This window comes from Hipposideros armiger, unplaced genomic scaffold (genome assembly GCF_001890085.2).
Source record: "Hipposideros armiger isolate ML-2016 unplaced genomic scaffold, ASM189008v1 scaffold_120, whole genome shotgun sequence".
Lineage (NCBI taxonomy): Eukaryota > Metazoa > Chordata > Mammalia > Chiroptera > Hipposideridae > Hipposideros > Hipposideros armiger.
Window position 1 is genome coordinate 847,113 of NW_017731470.1, and position 21,821 is coordinate 868,933.

General features: G+C 38.3%; 1 protein-coding gene across 11 annotated transcripts in view; it reads right to left on the reverse strand.

Moving 5' to 3' along the window:
* Positions 1–3,397: 3,397 nt before the first annotated feature.
* Positions 3,398–21,821, reverse strand: part of MAP7 (microtubule associated protein 7) — a 173,444-nt gene continuing 155,020 nt past the window's right edge. For all 11 annotated transcript variants that reach the window (XM_019648099.1, XM_019648104.1, XM_019648098.1 and 8 more), the window contains 8 exons: positions 20,232–20,472; positions 18,912–19,083; positions 18,644–18,745; positions 18,229–18,279; positions 18,066–18,123; positions 15,314–15,416; positions 6,806–7,029; positions 3,398–4,938 (listed from right to left, as the gene is read on the reverse strand). In XM_019648099.1, the coding sequence (XP_019503644.1) occupies positions 4,928–4,938; positions 6,806–7,029; positions 15,314–15,416; positions 18,066–18,123; positions 18,229–18,279; positions 18,644–18,745; positions 18,912–19,083; positions 20,232–20,472 (962 nt within the window). In that variant the 3' untranslated portion in view covers positions 3,398–4,927. The remainder of the gene's footprint in view (positions 4,939–6,805; positions 7,030–15,313; positions 15,417–18,065; positions 18,124–18,228; positions 18,280–18,643; positions 18,746–18,911; positions 19,084–20,231; positions 20,473–21,821) is intronic.

Genomic DNA, 21,821 nt, shown 5'->3' on the forward strand with positions numbered 1-21,821 from the left:
ATGGTGTGTTATGAAGCCAGCTAACCCAGTGAGGAAAAGGTATCTACTGTACCCCTACCCAGTTTCCTCAGATATGTCAGTGTAGGTGTATGGCCTGAGGGAATGGGCCACTGGGAGTAGTTTTAATTGTTCTTGCATTGGCAAAATGTCAGTTGTTGTTGGTTCCTTACTTACTTTTTCCATCTCTTCCCCAATTAAATCCAAACATCCAGAAGTCTGGGACACTGACATTTCAACCAGAGGTCGTGTCAGTTTGCAACATCAATAACAGCATAGGGCAGGTGCAGCTCAGAGTGAAGAGACAAATTCCTGTCAGCCATTCTGGGGGGGAGGGCTCCAGGAAAAGCAACAGAACACACCAAGGGACGTCCCTCCTGGCCCTCAAATCCAACAAGGGCCTCCCAATTCTTGCCTTCCTAACCCATCTCTTCTCTGACATCTTTTGGGACAACTCCATTTAGAAAGAAAAAGGAATCATTTGATACAGTCTGAACATGATTCACTTAACTCTCCTCTCAGCAATTGCTGATTTCTTCGGCTCCAGCCTTCCTAAAGTACTTCCTGAGGGTTGGCCAATATTAAAAGTGGCTTCTGGTGAAACATTTAATCCCTGGCTTTGCAGCCAACGATAGCTCTAATTGTGTCAAAGAATGTCAAGAAGTGCCTCCAAATATATAAAAATATAAACTAACTGTAATTCTTTCTGGAAAGGCCATTTTGGGAGGGGTGAAGTTATTATGAATTCAAAAAATAAAAAAAGTCTCTAAATAATATGGTAACACTTAAAAATGATTAGAAATTCTAAACCTAGAGAATGAGTTCACATCTGTTTAGCTTGCTCAGTGTAATACCTAGAATGGGCAACTTTTTTAAAAAAAGAAATGGCATTCAAAGCCACTATTGCAAAAAACAGTTACGTTCCCACCACCTCTCCAGCAGTGTTCTGCTGGCCTTGCCAAAGGCCCTGTCTACCACACGTATCTCAAACACAGGACAAAAAAAAAAAAAAGTTTTTAACATTTATTGAAAAATTGCTATGTGTTAGAAAATTACATTTACTCTCATTTCATTCAACCTTAGTAACTACTGTGACAACCCAGAGATGGGCAGTTTTCTCCCTTGCACAGATGAAGTAATCCAGACCTGGAGACCACAGGTAACTTCCTGAGTCTCAGATGGCTGGCTCATCCATGGCAGACCTGGTATTCAATCCTGAGTCCAACAAACACCAGACGCTGCCTCTTAACTACTCACTTACTGCTTCCAACATTAGCCCTGTCTTCTAACCCTTTTCCTTTAGTTTATGCAAGGTATTATTAGAGACCCAGTAATTCAAAAGTGATAGTCAGGCCTAATGTTTTATTAGTGTACATTTTTAAACAGCAATTTAAATTTTTTCTTTTGAACTTTATCAATCTTGGCACTAATTACTAAAATTACTTTTAACCTCTAAAATTGTAATCAAACCAACCAACATAAAAACCCAATAGTCACCAAGGAAACAATTACTAACAAATCTTTTATTTGTAACAGATTTAAAATTGCCCCTGCTGTTCACATGCAGGTCCTATTCCACTTCTTGGCCTTTAGAGTTCTTTCCCCAAACCAAAGAAGTGCCAAAAGATGTGAGAAAATGACAACCTAGGGCATTTCTGAGAGGGCTTAGGTGTTTGATGAGTAAAAACAGCATGAGGGGCGAGGGTGGGGGGTGGGGTGGGCGGGGAGAGAGGCGTGACATTTCTAGGCAGTAAGTTCCTTTGAAAGAATTGCTTTTTGTAACCTGATGCAATGATTATTTTATCATGCCTTTTAATGTTCTATGCACAAAATAAATGGCCAATAGTCGAATACTTCCTAGCAGTTAAAAAAGAATGCAAAGGATAGAGAATTTATTGGTGCCTATTAAATTTAATATACAATTTACTTTAAAATGCTTTAATATAAATTTTGTGTGCATGTGTAATTGAACTTTAATCTTACCCTTATCTGAAGTAGATCACATAGCATTTGAAGGACCCCAATCTGGTGGCTAGGTAAGTGCTTTAAATACTGTGACATAAATCTACACCAGTGTTAATCAACATAAGGGATGCTAGTAATTTTTCATTATTGAAAGGAGCTTTAAAGGTTAAGTGGTTGCCTAGAAAGATGTTTAGACACAAAAATGCATGACATGTATAATCTGGCAGATCCTGCAATCTCATGCCTTTTGACTAGTTCCTCAGGTCTGGAACTCCGCTTGCCCGTGTCACCTTCCCCTAAAGCCCACTCATCTAAGACTGTTGCCTGATCCAACCAGGTTATGTAATCCTGCCTTCAGAATATCACTGCTTCGGCTTCACTGTGAAATCTTTTAGTTAATGTGTCTCTAGGGTTATGAGCAAAAAATCTTCCCCAAGCTTTCCAAGGCTCTGCTTGCTAATATAAATTTGTTCATGTGAGAGAACTCTCTTTTAGATTTGTTTTTATTTTAATATGTAATACCACCAGGTAGTGAGGTTATGCAAGAAATACATACTGGGGGGTGCCAAAAAAATGTATACAAGTGGACACTTCGGTCACCGTTGCTCAAGCAGTTCACTGTAATCAGAAGTGTCTGGATGCTGATGGTAACCACTTTGAGCACCACTTGTAATTAGAGAAGTCAAACATGACTTGTGTTCATCTTCTGTTATCGGTATATATATTATTACAATTAATAGTTTTTTCCCCATTCTTAAAACGTGTATACTTTTGGCACACTCTGTAATATATATATATATATATATGTGTATATATATACACACACGCGCGCGCGTGTGTGTGTGTGTGTGTGTGTGTGTGTGTGTGTGTATATATATATAAATAAATAAATATGTATGTAAATAAATAAAACCTTCCAGTAAAGGCTGGCAACTATCTACCAAATGAATCTGTGATTGATGACTACATTGACCTAGATAGTCTGCAAGGGGGTGGAAAGAAAACTAAAAGTCCATCCACCCTATTTCATGGTGAGGGTCATATTTGATCCCTGAGCACTGCCCTTAATACAGTACTTAATGAAGACCTCTTTCTGTCCAAGGGCTGGACAGAAAGAAACCAGCCATTGTAAAGTTCAAGGTCATCCTTTGGCAATGTCATTCTTAAAATACTTAACAATTTTATACCACTTCTAATTAGAACTTGATTATTTAGAAGTCCCAGTTTGCTAATAATTGTTCAAGTTAAAAATCATAAATAAAAAAGGTAAACCTAGCCAAAATAGAACTATTGCTCTAATTTTAAATAAATCTAGGCTGTATGGCTGACTGCTCAGAGGAAGCTGGAATACATAATTGAGGTCAAATGAAGGGCAATTTGGAAAGCTCGAAATCAACCTGAGTGAAATTATAACATATGAGAAACCTAAAAGTAAAACTATGTCAAACCCATTTGGTGTTTCATGCTAGGTCGATTTGAACAAATAAAACAACTTTGTTGAGCAGATTTTTTTTTTAATATGATTATGTGTACATGGACAAATGGGTATAGGGAAAATCCCAAATTAATATTTTAACAAATTACAGCTGTTACTAAAGACGATATGCTTGGATTTTAAGGAAATAGTCCAATAAATGGTCTCTCATTCAATCTAGTAGATTAACCAATTTCTCTTTTAATAAAAACAATACACTATAGTGGTGGAAGTTTACCTTTTTTAACACTCCACATAAAAACATGTGTTCCCTCTCCTTCAATATTTAGTTACTCATAGCCTCTAAAAGGATAAAATAAAATGGAATTTATATTAGTAAACAAAAGTGCAAGTTTGTACAGCTAAGCTCAGCAGCACACGTGAAGAAGAATGAAAAGTGAAAGCTGATGGAGGCCATGAAGAATGAGGACATTTGTGAAGGTATCCTGCCTGCACAGTGTCCTATGTGCCAAACAAGTCAACATTCCATTATTTTTTCCTTGCTCTTAAACGAGCAAAACCAAATTCTTTTTTTATTTAAAGAAATATTATATCTTTACTCCCCCGCTTTCTCCCACATAATTTGTGATCAGGTAAGGCAAAGGTAAGTCCCACAAGCACTGGGACAGCAGCAATACACAGACTTCGGAAATAGCCCTGAATCATCAGTAACATTCTCTCATGGGAACATAAGGAATGGATCTAATAAATCAAATCTGCAATGTTGTCACATTACTCTAATTTATTTAATTAGTTTATCTGGAAAAACCTTATAAATACATTATTTAAGAGGACAGTAAATTATTTTCTTGCTCTGAAAAAATAATGTTTTTTTTTCACATTTAAAAACTGTTTAGTACACTTTTGGAAAAGGATATGAAAGAAGAATGTGACAGCTGGGTTTGCAGAATGTCCATGTACAAGTTGCATTTACAAGAACCTGGTAATCTGCCTATAATTTGCCTCTACAAATAGAGCTCTTTGCAATATTATTTAAACAAACGGGCTTAATTTAAACACCTCTCTTATTCACTGTACTTGTAAAGCAAAGAGGTACTCATTTTTCAAGTATAATATTGTAAAAGGTAAGTTTTTTGTGCCAATTTTACCTGTTAGCTTTTAAAGACCGAGATATTTATGTGAAAAATCATGCCGGGTTAGCCCACTTTTTTTTTTTTTTAACAGCCAAATGCTCTCATCTTTTAGAGAATGCAGAAAAATATTGATTTGCTAAGAAGGAGCACACTGGAAAAAGCCATTTTAAAGTATTGAAGAACGAGGGGCATTTCTTTTTCTCTATTGGCGAAAATTATTAGAAAAGCTGTCCAGTCTGTTGTCTTTAGCTGGTTTTAATAAAGTCTTTTCAAAATGATGGTCGCGAAATCTTTAGAAAACTTGAGGAGAGGGGATGCGCCTTTACAGCATGGAAGAAATTCCATTAATTGTAGAAATTCTTATTAAATTTCTGCTTTGGTTCTTCAGAAGAAATGCTCATATAACTTCTATATTAGGAGAGAGAATAAAAGCAGATTAATATGATATTTATCTAAAATCTTATTTAAAGAATACTACAGTAATATCTTATATTTCTAAAACTTTACCATACTTTTAAGAATAGGCAATTTTATCAGGATCCACAATCTTATATTTAAGTGAATTCTACTACTAATAGGAAAACACATGTCCTTTCTTTACGTTCAACTATCTCATTTACTTTTGTGCATTGATAATGCTTTTCTTTGAGGTTAGGGACTTAAATTTGTCCTTATATCATCAGTACCTGATACTTCAGGCTTCAAACTTATTTGGAGATTAAATAAATGTTTGTCGGTAAATAGTCATGACCCCAAAAGAACCCTTATACCACTTAAGACCACAAACACTGGCCTCTGTTCCTAGAGAAGGTATGGAAGGTGGGCACAGTGAGAATGGAATGATGGATAAATCAAAGGTGATCTGAGGCCTGGCAAGTGAAGCAGAAAGTCACCTGAGTGTTCCTTCCTTCTGTGTACCTGTGACATGACAAAGTAGGAAGCTGCACGGGGAGTTTCCATGAACATGCAAATAATCAGATTATTCCCAAAGGCCAAAGAATCAGAATGTCAGACCTGGGAGGGACTTACAGCTTCCTTTTACAGTTTAAAGTGAAATTACACTCCCAAGGTACAGTAGAGAAGTAAAAAAGACTAGCTTCATTTGGATAGGTGGTTCAACATAGGCTTTTTCAACCAGTTAAAGTGGAAAATATTTGCTACAAGTTCACAGATGGAATCTAAAAGATAAAACAATTTGATCACAAAGTGAATTTGGCCAGCTCGGTTCAAAATAGTATAGAGATGCTGGCTAGTATATGAAAGTGATCTGCTGGGAAGGGAACGTGATAGAATTCAAAGAGATTTGCAAAGAGATGGAGCTGGGGTTATCCCACTTATTCCTGAATTGATGGGACTGTGCTGTTGAGTTGCTACGACCACTACAATACTACCACTACAATACATTGGTAATTTTTCATGTTGCTCTTTGTTTCTTTGGGTCCTGTAAAGCTACTGTTCTTCTTGGACAAAGACTTCAGGTCAAGTGTGAGACCCAGAGACAGGGTATAAGACAGTCACTGGCATTTCAACAAGAGCTAGTCACTCAGCAAAAATTGAAGACACCTGGGCTCAGTGTGCTCCTAGTTTGGAATATGGGCCCCATTACCTAAATCATAACTATCTTATTACATGCAAAAAGGACAATAGTAGGGCTGGCCAAGTGGCTCAGTTGGTTAAGAGCTCGCTCAAGAGTGCGAGCTCTGAGCAACAGCAGTTCGAGTCCCTGCTCGAGCTGAGCTGCTGCTGAGCTGCCAACAGGTGGCAGGATGGCTCAGCTAAAAAAAAAGACAATAGTATATTATCCAGGCTGCTAAACCCAAATAAGAGAAAAATAGAAAAATGGTGGGAGAACATGATGGCACACTTCAAATATCTAAGGAGCTGAGAAAGATGGAATAAACACCAAACAAAACTTTTCCCCAGTGGGACTAGGCCCAGTGGTCCCTAACCTATGCAAGGCATTAAGCGCTTGTCGTGATAAGAAGCATGTTCTGACTGTGTGCTGCTGGGCAGTGAGTGCTGCTCTACGAGGAGAGGCTCATGGACACCCAGTGGGTGCTGCAGGCTGAATTTCTACAGAGTGGGAGAATAGGAGGGGCCGCAGGAGTTGCCCAATCCAACTCAAAATTCAATTTTTATGATCCTGGCACCAACTTCATGTGGCTTATTTGGTCCCCTGTAGGACAAACTGTGCCACAGTCACACTGAAGGGGCATTCCCTCTTAGGTGGCACATATTTCTGATGATTACTGAAGGGCGTTTGAAGCAAGCTTACCTGCTGTCTGTTGTGTTTGAACACCATCTACCTGAGGCAGGGGCCCAAGCGTCCCTTCATCATCAAAGGCCAAAATTGGGTTCAAAGGAATTTCTGGGCTCTCACTGTTGGTGACATCTAATCTGGATGGTTTAGATCCAATGGGTAAATTTATAATTTCTTCAAAATTTTCATTCTGAAGAGATACTCCATTTTCATTTGGTTGTTTTTCCAAATTGGGAGTACTGGGGAGTTTGAAAAATCAAAATTAAAATGAATTAGTATTAAAATTGAAAAACATTTTAGGATAACCAAAAACTTCTATAATAAATAATTATACAACTTTATGATCAAAATGTTAGACTGATTGACCACGTCATTACTAACAAAAACGGTGAATTCTGATATATTTGTATTTTAAATTCATACTTTTTAAAAACACCTGTTCTTTTTGATATAAAATTCACTAAACGGTGCAATTTATCCAATAGAATGGATCATCGTCATCATCAATAGTTCTACACATATTTAACAATTTCTACTGCAGGCATTTCTACATTCCTTTGATGAAGAGAAGCCTTTACTTCAAAGATGAGGGGCTTACAGTTCAGGGTGAAGGGGGTGATTTGCATCAAGTCACACAAGTACTGACAGTCCAGGCTGCACACATAATCTCTTGATCTCCGGTCCTGTGCGCTTCTCATTTTGCCATTTTGTACCTTCCCTGGCTATTTAAATTCTAGTCTTTCTTGGCTATCTCCAACTTCCCAAAACACATGCAGAATTTTATATGTAAATGTTTAAGATAAACCTTATCTTTGCCCCTTAAATCTTCTTTGACCCCACTTTGATTCTCATTAATTCATATTGAATATCCTGGGATTTATTTTTGAGGTACATTTAACTGGCATCAAATCCTTATTTTTCTACCTATGGTTTCTCTTAGATTTTTCATTCTCTCCATAGCCAAAATTGGCAGTCCTTTATGTTATATGCTGATTATTAAGCTTTACAATGCAGCAAAACAATGTCTGTGTACCAAATGAATGCTAGGTTAATTTTATTGCTCACTTTATCTGATTGCAGCAATAAACATTATTTACGAGCTTCATAATTTGTTCAGTGCTTAACCCATGTATCACAAATGACCCTATTTGACAAAATTCCAGAATTAAAACTGCCAAATGGAAAATGAAAAAGACTAAAAATATAAAACAAAAATTGTCTAAGTTTTAACTTCTAATACATACTGATCATAAATTGAATATGTAGCTATAGAAAGAGGACTATGGAAAGAGATAGGCCAGAGATCAGAAAATCAGGTCCCTAGTGTCAGCCATGCCAAATACTTAAACTTTAGCAAGTCAGTTTATCCTTTTCCATCTCCTTCCCAAATGATAAAATAAAGCTAATGTACATCCAATTTTTCTACTGTTTTTTTTTGTTTTGTTTTGTTTTTTAGCAATCTGCTTTTTCCCCCATTAAGGAAATATTTATTGTCCCTAATCAATGAGAAGTATTGCTTTTGTGAAACACATTCTATAGCATTTCTGATTTGAATATTTTGGTGCATTTTTGTTAAGTATGAAACCTTCTCTTCTAGGAAAAAAATAAAGAAGCCTTACGTATCTCACAAAGCACTGCAAAGCACATTGAAAATATTATTAAAAAGTGAGGTGGAAAAAACAAACAAACATAAAAACACTGTACTGATTCAGAGTATGATGGTGCTTTTCTGCTGTTTCACCGAGGAGGGGAGAGGAGGGTTGGCATCATAATAGTCTGCAGGAGCACGTGCCCACACACGTGCACATGCGTAACATGGGCTCTTCCAAGTGCTTGAGCGACCCTACCCATCCTCCTGTTTTTTTTCACCAACACCAATGGGCTTTCTGTAACCAGAGAAACAGTTATGGCTCTCATCCCATAGAAATTTTAAGAAGTTTTGGCAAAAGATAAAAAAGAGGACTACATTTCCAAAGCCCTCATTCCTCGGCCACCGCAACTCCCATCACCTTGTAGGCTGCATGTGCTAACAGGTCGTGATGCCAACACCAGCCCCAGATTTGAGTCAACAGCTGACTTCATTTTCCCCTCTCACTCCTACCTGGCCACCCCACCCATTCTTACTTGCTAGCAATTAGAGGAATAACCGTGCCATATGTTTTAGGTAACTAATTATTAAATGTTCTGAGGACACTGTGAACAGCAGAAACTATAAAAATGAAACTGAAATCACTGGGGTCAGGAATTATGGGTCTCTGTGCCTTCCCAGGATAAGAGCACCAGCTTTTGAATTTCCTTTCTTTGACTACACTCAGAAGGTTGAAGCTAGGTGCAAGACTCTTGAAGATGTGTACTTCACTTGGTCAGTCCAAACTACATCCAGGGAATAGGGCTGGGACCATGGTGGGAATCTGATAGTCCATTCCACTTACCATGGCCAGAATCTTATTTTTTCTTAATGTGTATTATGTTATAACAAGTAACTTTAAAATTAAAAGTGATACATCTTTTTCTGCTTGCATGATAGGAGTTTGGGAATGTTACTTTTCCATTAAGTAAAACTAAGTACAATGATAAACTCCTAAGGCGGGGAGGAAAACCACTAAGCCCAACACCAAAATTACTACAAGTCCCTTTTTAGGAGAGGAGAAACATTCTATTGAAGATACAGCCCCCCTAGGGCTAAGAGCAAGCATAAAATACCTCTTTGAGTAATAGGAGGGTAAGATAAAAATGGCCTGTATACCCATGAGTTTTTTAATTTTTAGAATAGAGATTCTCAGCTAGGGGTAAGATGAATCTATCAGAATGACCTGAGAAATTTAAAATAATTTCCTGCCCCACCCCTTGTGTTCACACATTTACCCTGTCTCCTGTTCCAAAGCAAGTTTCCTATTCATGAATAAACACTCCCCTCCATCTATGGGCATTTCCCTCTACAAATACTCAAGAACCAAAAACAGCTTCTGAAAGTAGGGATCATCCTTGCTCAGGCGTTCATGTATTCCTCTGCACCTTTAAAAGCTGGCCAGAATTTTGATAACTCTAACCTTCTTCAATTCTGCCTATTGTTGTGGAGAGCCTGTCAGGCAAGGATAATGGCTTTCAGGCTTTAAAAGGATTGCACAGCAAAGGCTGAGAGCCAAAGAAACCACAGAGGCCTGACGTGTCACTCAGGCCCCTGAAGGTTAGGAGTAAGGTTCAGGGTGTTCCGGTGCAGTTTCTTTGCATCAGGAACTGCTGCTAGTCTCAGCTGCTAGGAAAGGAACATCAGGAGGGCATTATCACATCTCTGGGGGCGGGTAGGGCGAGTGGAACCCACTTCACAGCACTCATTTATTTCTCTTGAAGAGAAGGCAAACCAATGTATTAGATACTAAGGAAAAGTGAAACTTCTCCCAGTCTGAACTAAAGATATTTATTCTAAGGAGTGGAGTTTTCCAGTGAAAACAAACCCTGCCACATTGCTTACAGCATTTGTCATGGTGGCTTTCCACAGAACTTCCACATTGAGTTCTTTGGAAGAGATCCTGGGAATCTCCAATTTGTGATCTAATTCACAGTGGGCTAGCTGGAGCCATCTGTATCTCTGCCTTGGGTGTATAGTAGAGTATTTAATAAATATGCTGACTGATTACCAGGATTGTGGAATGCGTCATTAAACATAATGCACTGAGGTGAAAAACAATGGCTTTGGCTAGTGATTTCAAGGTCAACATGAAACTGGGAATAAAAAAGAACATCAACGGATGTGATTATTTGTAATGTTAAAGTCTTTAACAGGATTTAAGATGCAAAACTGTTTAAAAACTTGAGTCCCCACTGAATTAGAGGAAATGTTTATTCACGAATGGGAAACTGTCTTGGGGAAGGATATCAAAGGTAGGTATAATAAGCAGGTCCTTCTCTAGATGGAAGAGTAAGAGTGGCAGAGAGCCTCAGGCATCAGTGCTAAGGCTAGTTTAATAATCATCTGGAAAGTGTGAGGATGAAAAATTTAAGTATGCAGATAATGTTTATTCTGGGCAATGCAAGTCATAAGAACAATTCCTTGAGGAAAATCATTAAATGTAGGCAAGGTAAAAGCAGTGGGTTTAAAGACCTCTGAACTGAGCCATTCTTAAAAGATGGAGAGCTATCAGTAACAGTGGAGGTAACAGATCTTAGAATCACTGTAAACTGTTTCCTTATGTTTTTTTGTTTTTGTTTTTGTTTTTTGTTTTTTTAGCTGAGCCATCCTGCTACATGTTGGCACCTCAGCGGTTGCTCAGCTCGGGCTGGACTCAAACCGCTGTTGCTCAGAGCTCAAACTCTTGAGCGAGCTCTTAACCAACTGAGCCACTCGGCCGGCCCTGTTTCCTTATGTTTTGATGGTTTAAAAAAAAGACCAAGAAAATGCGAGGTATAAAAAGATGTGATGCCAGATACAACACAGAAGCATTTTTTCTACAATATCACATTGTAGCTATACCCAGTGTGCTGTGTGTCTTTTGGACACTGCACTTTAGATAAAGATAAATAACATCTAACATTTGTATGGTACAGCACATTCTTCAGACCTCCTTCACAGACACTATTTCAATGGACTCCCCAATACCTTGTGTGGAAGGTATCTCCATGTCCAAATGAGAACTGTTTTACTTAAGTACATTAATTACAGAGTCTCTGAACTTCTCGGAAATAAAACTAGGAATCCAGCCTGGGAACTTTTGGTTCTAAAGCTCTTTTCCCTCAACTCCATACTCATGCTCAAGAACCTCTATAGAAAGATGACTCAAATGATCAAAGAGCTTGAGAAGGAGCCTTTTAAACACAAGGTAAAGGTGTTAGTTATTGATTTTTTGCCTTTTAGCCCCCAATTCATCCTTCATTCCTGTTCTGTGAAATTGGATCTGGGCCCTTTACATAACTTTCATTTGCCAGCTGGCACAATCCTAAGCTTTGTCAATGGAGGCTGCCAGAGAGACATTATAGAAGCAAAGAGTTTTGCATCCTGGATTGGGTGTTCTTGCTCAGCAGGCTCCCGCAGCACACCACCGTGGCATTCCCAGTGCCTGGCTGCCACAGTGCACTGCAACCCGTAGCTCCCCGCAGCGCTCCTGTAGGGAAGATTTGTGGGAGAGTGCCTCTGGTGAGACATCGCCCAATAAACAGTTTTCCCAGGCACTCTAAAGGACAGATTTCTGGAAGTTCCTCTGCCGTCCAGTAAGTCATAGCCATACCCTCTTCAACAAGGGCTGGACTGAAGCCCTGGGGGACAGGACTCTTCCTTGGGTGTGACCCAGGAATTGTGACTGCTCCTTCTATCTGGTATCTTTGTATTCCTTAGAGTTATCTTTATTTCTTTCTAGCCAATCTTGTTACTTCGATCTCAAGTAACACTTAGTTATTCGTGATATTAAACTTTCCTAATCAAATTAATCTGTGGTTTCTCTCTCCAGACTGGATCCTGACTGATATAATAAGCAAAATAGGAATATTTAGTTTATAACATGAAAACAGAAAGGAAATAGAAACAAAGTCCATAAAATTATGAAAGGTATGGAAATTGTAAAATAAATAATTAAATAAAGGCTTATTCCTAAAATCTAGTTTATGACAAGAATGGGTCCTAAATTTGAAATTGCAAAGAAATAACTGTAAGACAAATAAAAGCACTTCTTTATGCACTTCTTTTGTTGCACTTGTTGTTATAAGAGGTGATACAAAAGTGAAAATATAGATTGTTTCAAGATTAGTCTGGATAAGTTCAAGAAAAATAAATTTAAAAATAAGAAAGGGAAGCAGAGTTTCTTAGGCTACGTATCATAGACTTTGTGTATCATGCAATAGAGAACTTAACAAGCACATTAAACATACCCTATAGGCCAGGATCAATCAGAAATGAATGGTGTTTCTCAAACTGGGGTCCAATTATCTATATGAATTTTTACAAATTTACATTTTTACTCTGATAAAATTCTTTTTCTTTTTTTAAACTTTTTATTTATTTATTTATTTATTTATTTTAAAATTTTTTTAGCTGAGCCATCCTGTCCCCTGTTAGCAGCTCAGTGGCTGCTCAGCTCGGGCCGGACTCGAACTGCTATTGCTCAGAGCTCAAACCTTTGAGCGAGCTCTTAACCAACTGAGCCACTCAGCCGGCCCCTCTGATAAAAATTCTTAAAAAATCTATAGCAGAGTAGTCTAATCATCAGTATGGCTGACCGTCATAAAGCTGAGTTTCACCACATGATTTTCATGCTCCATTTTGCACCTTATTTTAGAGCATACTGGTAAGAGGCAGTACCAGTTTATGTAACAAGGGCTAATGACTAATGAACTAGGTTCAACTGGGTAAATAAATATTGTGTTAGTGACAAGTAAAAAAGCCAAGTTACATCATGGCATACTGTATGAAATGAGATCTGAGGTTTTAAAGCAGTTTAAACAGAGAAAAGAAATGGGTGAAATGAATCATCAGCAACTCACAACAGATCAAGCATCCCTAACGCAAAAGGGATCAATCAGTATCATGTGTATATTGTCAACTTAACTGCAAAAAAGTATTCTTCACAATAAATGACTTGTTTACTTCGAATGTTCTTGGTCTAAGAGGTACTATTTTTAACTTAAATTTGTGACTTCTTGTTTTGGCTTTACAAATAAATGAGCGCTATCAAAATTTTAAATAAGTTTATATTTGTAAAACTAATAAAAGCAATGCTTGTATATCTCTGGGAATCTGCTAGATTTTTCTTTTTTTCTTTTAAAAGGGAAACACACTGGAGATAAAGGATTAAATTTGTTAGGCTCATTCTTGAATTATATCCTAATTTTTATATTTGATGCTAATCTGGACCTGTCTGTATTACAGGTCCAGATTACAGGTCTGTATTTTTTCTATTACAAGAATAGAAAAAAACTATGCTTATATTTGTCCTAGTTGTTTGACAGGGATCATCTTACATGTATGACAAAGTACAATTTATTACTTGGGTAAAGATGGATGACACCAGTGAGTTCACAGTAGTACTACATAGCACAGTAGTCCTATATTTTTAAATTACAAAGTGTTCTGTGTGTAGAGAAGGGTTAAAGAAAATAGAATTTTATTATCTATATCATTTTTCATAGTAAAATTATGTTTCAGATTCTTATATGATGATAAATTACTTGTGATTTTACCACTGAAGAGAGTCAGCTAATGTATAAACTAATTTTATTGATCAGACAGAATTATCAGTGGCTTAATAAGCCTGTTCTTTATTATAACAATGGGGTTCGCTTTGTGGTGATTATTCCTCCCTAAAAATCTCTGAAGTCAATAAATTGAAAATCATAAATTATAGCAGTTTGGACTATTTTATTTGAAAATCATACTAACTAAAAGAATAAAATATCACTTTCTATCTTAGGTAATTATCACAGTAGATTTTTTCAACATAATTGAAAGATTAAGATCTTTCTTAGGAAAATTATTCTCTTTGATATTATAGGGGGCAAAACAAAACGAAAATATTCCATTGTTTCGGAAAGATGTCAACAGATATCTTATGACTTATGGACATCTTAGGATGTCCATTTAGGTTGACTTATCTTTTCATTACTCCCAATTATGTTACAAAATCTTGTGCAGAGTGTGTTTTTAGCTTAAGAAAAAAATTAATTTGAGGACCTTCAATTCTCTGATGGTAGCAAAGACTCTATCTAGCATTATGGGCCGGAAAACTCATAAAATTAAGTAAATTCTGAAAATTAAAAAAGAGTCATAGCTGAAATTTTTGAACATTATTACAAATACTTCTACAAGGTCTCCCTGACTGGATTTTTAAGTACTGGATTTTTAAGCTATAAGTACATTTATTTTTCATTTTTGAGTGCTCTTATAATGGTGTCAATATAAATGTAAGGAAAGAGAAAGGCAATCTTTCTTTAACCCATACTCCTTTCTTGAGTGTTGTTAGCAACTGTTTGAGTCTTCAATAATAAAAAAAAACCTTACTACTAATAATATAACATAAGAAATATTGGTATCTAAATTACTTTTACTCTGGAACAAACCTTTGACTCACTAAATATCATGGCAAAAATATAGTTATGTACCATTAAAGGGTATGGATATGGTCTAGATCACATTAAATACCAGGGGTGCTAAAACAAATGTATACACATGACTTGTATTCATCTTTTGTTATTGGTATATATTATAATTTTAATATAGTTTTTTCCTTTCTTAAAATGTGTATACATTTTTTTGGCACCCTCTGTATACATAGAGAAAAGTAAATTATTCCTTGTAATTTTCTCTAATAGTCACACAAAAACCTCACCATCATATTTAAAGATTCAAGAAAAAATATATTTTCCCCTTCTCACAGTACAGAACTACTGGCTCGACCAAACATTATTAAACCTAAGTAAAAATAAATCTTACTGTTAAAACTTTGAAATTACATCAGGTCCAGAAAATTCTGCTGGGATTGGTGGGGTAAAATCAGTAGTGTCTGCTCTACTGTGTGTCATTAGATACACATAACTCACCTCTCCACAGTCACTTTTGATTGGTGTGAGGTAACCACATGTGGGCTGGCCGCTGATTCTCCATTTCCTGGAGAGTTCATCATACACGGAGGTGTAGATACCGCTGGACATAGCAAAGAAGATGGAACAAAGGATTATTTCTCCTCTATTGTCAAACCCAAACCCCAGGAGCTAGAATGCCTGATTTATGTCCTGGCTCTGTTACTTACCAGCTGTGTGACCTTGGGCAAGTGATAAACTCTCTGTGCCTCATTTTCCTCATGGATAATAGTACTTACCTTATAGGCTACTGTGAGAATTAAATGCGTTAACACATGCAAAGTACTTAGAGCAGTACCTAGCACATTGTAAGAGTGAAAATCAGTGTTGTTATTATTTTTACTTGCACTAAATTGACTCTGGATAGAAAGCATATAATACTGACAGCAAAGCAATTGATGAAGATAGCAGTGAGCTGACATGATCAGGCTGATGCTGAACATCTTTACTGAACAATTTGGAACAACTCACCATGGAATACCTTAAGTGATTAAAAAATATCTTTTAAAACTCAGTTTTGTTCTAGTCACACTTAGAATGTTAAGGATTTCATGAATTGTACCTAAGTGCCACCTTATTATTCAGTGCTCAATGTCAGAGTCCAGCTTAAGTTGACCGTATTGATGAATGACTGTAAACTTTCATATAGGTCAGAGTGGCAGGGAAGTTCGTGGCAGTTTATGGTTTTAGTTTGATGTGAGAAAATAACTGAAACAATCCCAAGGAAGCATTATTTCATAGCCTGGCACAAATTCAATAAAACTGCCAGAAGTGCAATGAGTCTGATAACTTAAGCAAAGAAGTGATGGATAACTTTAAAGCGCCAAAATTTGCAAAGCTGGTAATAGGCAAACAGCCTCTGAGAACATTTCTGATCGGTCTGTAAACTCACCTGCCTACCTCTATCTGCCTACCTGCCTGCCCTAGAATTCTCTTTGGAGCACTGGTAACACCATTCAGCCTTCAACCAGGTATAGGACTGGGAGAAGAGAAATACTTGTTAGCCAGATAATCCTCAGTCCTTTTTTCAAGCCATATTAATACAAACCATTTTTTATGAGTATTAATAAACATAGGTATGTCAATTGTTTCACCTTCCCTCTTGCTTTTGTTTATTTCTGGATTGAGGTACAAAGAATACTGAAAGAATTAACAATGGAGCATCATGGAGGGAAAAGAGAAACAAGTAACAAAGGGCCTGGCCATGTATACACTACAGCGTCAGCCCCTCAAATAATCTTGAGCTGTGCAATTTACATCCTGAAACATACATGCTGATGACTCAGTGGCTGCTATATCTGCTTACAGCCTACCTAGTACAACATTCTTGGAGACGACTTGCTAAAAATGCAACAGGGTTAATATGCAACCACAAGGACTACTCTCCAAACACACACAACTAGGGCACCTTTAGCAGAGCATGAAAACCCCACCATTAAAGGAATCACACACAGAGAAACTAGGATAGTCTCTATTGAAATAAAACCAAATCCCCAAATAAAAATATTTCATATTTGAAAATCCCTAGAGTTTACAGAGAATGACCTTTCACATAAGTAATTTCATTTGATCTTTACTCCAGTCTTAAAACAAACAAAACAAAACAAAACAAAAAACAGAAAAAGAAACTGAGGTATCTCTGGTCCTTTTTTTAACGGTAGATGAGGAAAGAGGAAGACTTGAATAACGAACTACCTACCAACCTCCTGTATGTAAAATCATCAAGGCCACACAGGATCACAGAAGGACCAGAATTAGAGGCTGGTGACTGGGACTCCACCTGTGCAAGCTGGGCCTCTCACTCCATCTGCATAGGGAGCTTGCCTGTCTTGGTCACACTGAAACCTAGCACCTACAAAAGGGCCTAGCACATAGTAGGTCTCTGAAAGTGCTGTTGACTCCAAGATAAATCACCTTCTACCTCACAAGGCCGCAATGGAAAATTAAACAAGAAAATGTATGCAGGATGTACCTGACACAAAAAGGATATTTAATAGATCTGAATCTGAGTACTAAAACACTAAGGTTAATCTTATTTTTATTTAAACCAAATCTGGTTTAAAATCACCAAGACAGTAATCATCTATGTCCAAAGTCTATATCATATGAACAACTTTCTAATGAAATCAACAGATTTTTAATTTTAACTTTATTTATAAGTCAGAACTGAAAGAAATGTTTAAATTCTTTCTTGAAAACTGTTGTAAATACGGTCAAAATGTGTGAATTTAAATGAAATTTAATTTTATAAATGCAAAACAAAGAAAATTCTTTTAAATGTGTGTGTATACATATATATGTAATATATCTCTCTATATAGACACATCTATATCTATATCTATTTATCTATCGATCTATATACACACACAACCACGGATATGTACAAATATATGTATCTATACATATATGTGTGTGTATATATATATATATATACACACACACACACACACAGATACATATTCGTATTAAGATGTAAAATGATTTCAGATATTAAGCACTCCATTAGAATACAAACAAATGTGAGAAAACATATCGCAGAAATGTTATGAGTTTTACATAAGGGGAAAATTTGTGGACTAGATGACATACACCTAAGCTTCTGTGAGTCAATGACATTTTTAAAAAACAAATTAATCAACGAATATCTTGACCTCTAGAAAGTCAATGCAAAAATTCTACATTTGAATTGATTTAAGTTCTTTGAAATAAGTACCTGTTCCTCCAGTGAGATCTCCCTTGGCTATATCACCATTTCTCTGATCCACAGCTTTCTACCGAAGAAAAAACAGGAAAAACATTTTTTAATGTCAAAGCTCTCAGTGAAGTAAAGAAAAATAAAACCCATTAAGAATAGTTAAAAATGGCCATCTCAATACCTTATCTGTAGCTTCTGTTTTCCTGGTTCTTTTCATAATCTCCTCAAGTCGCTACAAGAAAGGAAGAATTGGACAAATAGATCAGATATAGAAAGAAAGCTAGTCTTACTAAGCAAATAGCAGGTCATTAAAACACATGTTATTTTGGGAAAATAGAAAACCCACGGCTTTGTCTTAACTGGTTGTTACTCCAAGAAGTTAGAACTGCCTTAAACTACCATGAATGGGAAGTAACTGTTTTTGGTGAACGCTGAAATACAAACAGTGATTTCTTTGGAGGGGATTATTAACAGTGAGAGCTACTTGAGTTTATCTGGAATGGGCAGAACACATTTGCTTTCTGACGGCCATGAGCTGGCCTGCTGGTCCTTAGAGAGCGTCCAGGGCCCCACGCTTGCGCGTCCGAAGCCACTACCTTCTTTCTCTCCAGGCGCTCCTGCTCTTCTTTCTGGAAATGCTTCTCGCGTTCCTGACGGACCCTCTCTGCTTCTTCACGAGCCCGAGCTTCCTCTTCTTTCTGAAAATGATCAGTCGGCATATGCTTCCTGCACACAGGCTGGCTTGGCCTGCGGCGCCCATCTCCTGGGGCAGCCGGAGAACGTGCGGAGGCTGGCAGAGGCGCTAACAGGGCACTGCGCACGCTCCCCTGCCCGGCGGGGCGACCCCTGCCGTCCGGGCCCCACCTGTTTCTGGAGGCGCTCCGCCTCCTCGCGCTCGCGCCGCGCCCGCTCCTCTGCCTGCTGCCGCAGCTGCTGCTCCTTCTCCCGGGCTTGCTCGGCTTCCAGCCGGCGGGCTTCTTCCTCCCGGCGAGCTCTCTCTTCCGCCACCTTCTGGGCCAACTCCTCTCTCTTTTGCCTGGGAAAAAGACAACGACAAAACAAAGCTCAGGAGGGGAGTTCCTGGCAGAGACGCTCGGGTTGGTGGTTATCGCCAGGACAGTTTGTGGCAGAGGTTTGGCACAAAAGTCCCCACTGGGTACGTTCAACATCGTTCGGGGACAAAATGTGAAGCCACCCTCTTATTCTTCCTCATCTTCCCAGCCTTATGCTGCCTTGTGGTAAACAGAAGCAAAAAGTAACCCCTAATATTTGGGGGAGAGCTTGTCTTTTAAAAGGATATGCAATTTAAGTACCTTTTAAAGGCGGACTTGTTTAACCCAATAACGTGACTATTTAAATGCAATGAAAGCCTTCTCCCAAGAAAATCTTTGTAAATAAAAGTTATAATGTCCAGTCACAGGACAAGAGGAAGCTGGCCCACGTAAGCTTCCGGTTGGGGTCCCGCTCCAAGATGGCCGCGCTCCAAGATGGCGGCCGAGCTCCAAGATGGCTGCCGAGCACTAGGGTGTGATCCTTCCGAAGGTACAGTTCTTCTTATTTTAAGAACAATTATATTGACATTAGCCTTGTTCACCCTAGAAGGAGACCAACAAAGCAAACTGTCCCAGCATACTGCCTGGCAGGCAATCATGGGGCACTTAACCATCTCACCCAACTGCCCTCTCAGAGGACTTTTATATGGAAGGAAGAAAACATGAACACTTATTCAGCTTCAAAATGATAATTAGTAAGGTGAGGAAACATGGAGATCAGAGATACGTAAAAAAAAAAAAATCAGACTGTACAAATTGTACCTCTATTGTGGTTATAAATATGTAAATATGTGTGTGTGTGTGTATTTATGTATGTATACACACCTGCACACTATTCAAAGAGACAGGAAAGGATTATCCAAAATACACACAACCACTGAAAACTGGTAGATTATGGGTAATTTTTTCTTCTTTTTCTTTAAACCTTTTTCCATTAATGTATTGTCATTATAATAAGAAAATGTGACTTAAAAAGATGACTTAGTGATCAGGGGAACACTAGGTAATAGTAATTCTGAAACAACTAAAACGTTTACCTTCCTCACTGCTCCCACCTCTTCTTTCTCAGGCTGAAGACTGAATCCAAGGATCAAAGTATCAATGATATCACTTAGCAATGTCACTCCTTTACCTTTCAAGCTCTTCTCTCTCCCTCTTCTCCCTTTCCTCCTTCTCTCTCTGCTCTCGGGCCAGCCGCCTCTTTTCAGCTAGCAGCCTTGTGGCCTCTTCTGGGTCGGTGGTGCCTGCAGAGGTCTTTGGAGAAGCACTGGCAGTCACAGTGGATGATGGGGCTGGGACCGAGGCTGGGGCTGGGACCCAGGCTGGAGTGGGGGCTGGGACCGGAGCTGGGGCCGAAACTGAGACTGGAGCAGCTGTACAAACAGGTATAAGGAGAAAATCAATTGGAAACAAAACCCAAAGAACAAAACAAAAACTAGCATTCCCCACACCCCGGGCCTAGAATTCATCACTATAACAGAAAAGGGAATGTTTATTCTATGTGTTCTCACGGTTTCACTGTATTCTATCTGTAACCAAGCAACAGATAACAAAAAGCTGCATGTGTAAGTGAGACATCCAACAAAACTGACACTCATCAAGTCTTATTTTTATACAAGTTAAATCAGTTAACATATATTGAATGTGTATTGAGTATAGTCTCACATTAGGTTCTGTAGAAAGTTATACCCTGAGCAAAAAGATGGTGAGATCTTCCATTTGCCTTTCATTGCATTTAAATATTCCCTCTTTAGTGACTATTCATTATTAGAGGACTAAAGCCCTTCTATGACCATCGTCAGCATCCATGCCACGAGCCCAGACTCAGTCTGGGAAGATGACACTCAATTAAGACGTCCCTTTTGTCTACTCGGAGCTGTCTCCAGGTCTGGGGTGGAAGGAACCACAAGCACCTTCAGGAGTCGGCACTTGTACTCCTTATACATGCCAGGTCTCCACTGTCACTTTTGATGCCAAGATGCAGCATGCATGCAGAATTTCTCTGACCTTATTCAGGTTCAGGAGAATGACCTAGAGAGCTGGTGCAGCAGGGAGCCCCACATGGCGGCACCACAGTGGAGGGTGATCTCTGACACCTGACCGTCCCAGACCCTCCTGTCAAGATTTACGTTTCTCCTTTTGCACCCACAGATTTTTCTTTATGCTCAGGATGCTCTTTGGCCTTTCTCTCCTCCTTCCTTCTATGCAAACAAACACTGGACTCCTTCATTCTCTAACAACACTATCATTTGTCTTCAGCCATCTAGTCTTTCTTAGCCCCTACTCTCTCTCTTCAAGTTAAGTCTTAAGGAGAAAACTTTTGAATAAGACAATTATCAACCAGAAAAATTGAATTGCTAGTTTCAGGCCATTTCAAACTTCTAAATAGCACCTGGTTAGCCTGGCAGAGATGCGATCTACTGGGTCTTTTGGAAAAAATTATGACCTCTGTCAAGCACACAGGCTAAGTCAGTGGTCCTTATATTCCAGCATATATAAGACTAGGGTGATACCTGGCCACTCTACTTCATCTGGCAACCCTGCACAGGAGTCAACAGATGAGCTTATTAGCCTTTGGAGTCCTTGGATCTACCATGTATTCTGACTCAGTAGGTCTTCAGTAGGGCTGGGGTTCTGCAGCTTGAAACATCATAGACGTGGTGGTTTAAAAATATTTGCATAAATTCTTTGAAAATCCTCCCTTTAAATGGTGGAGATTAAT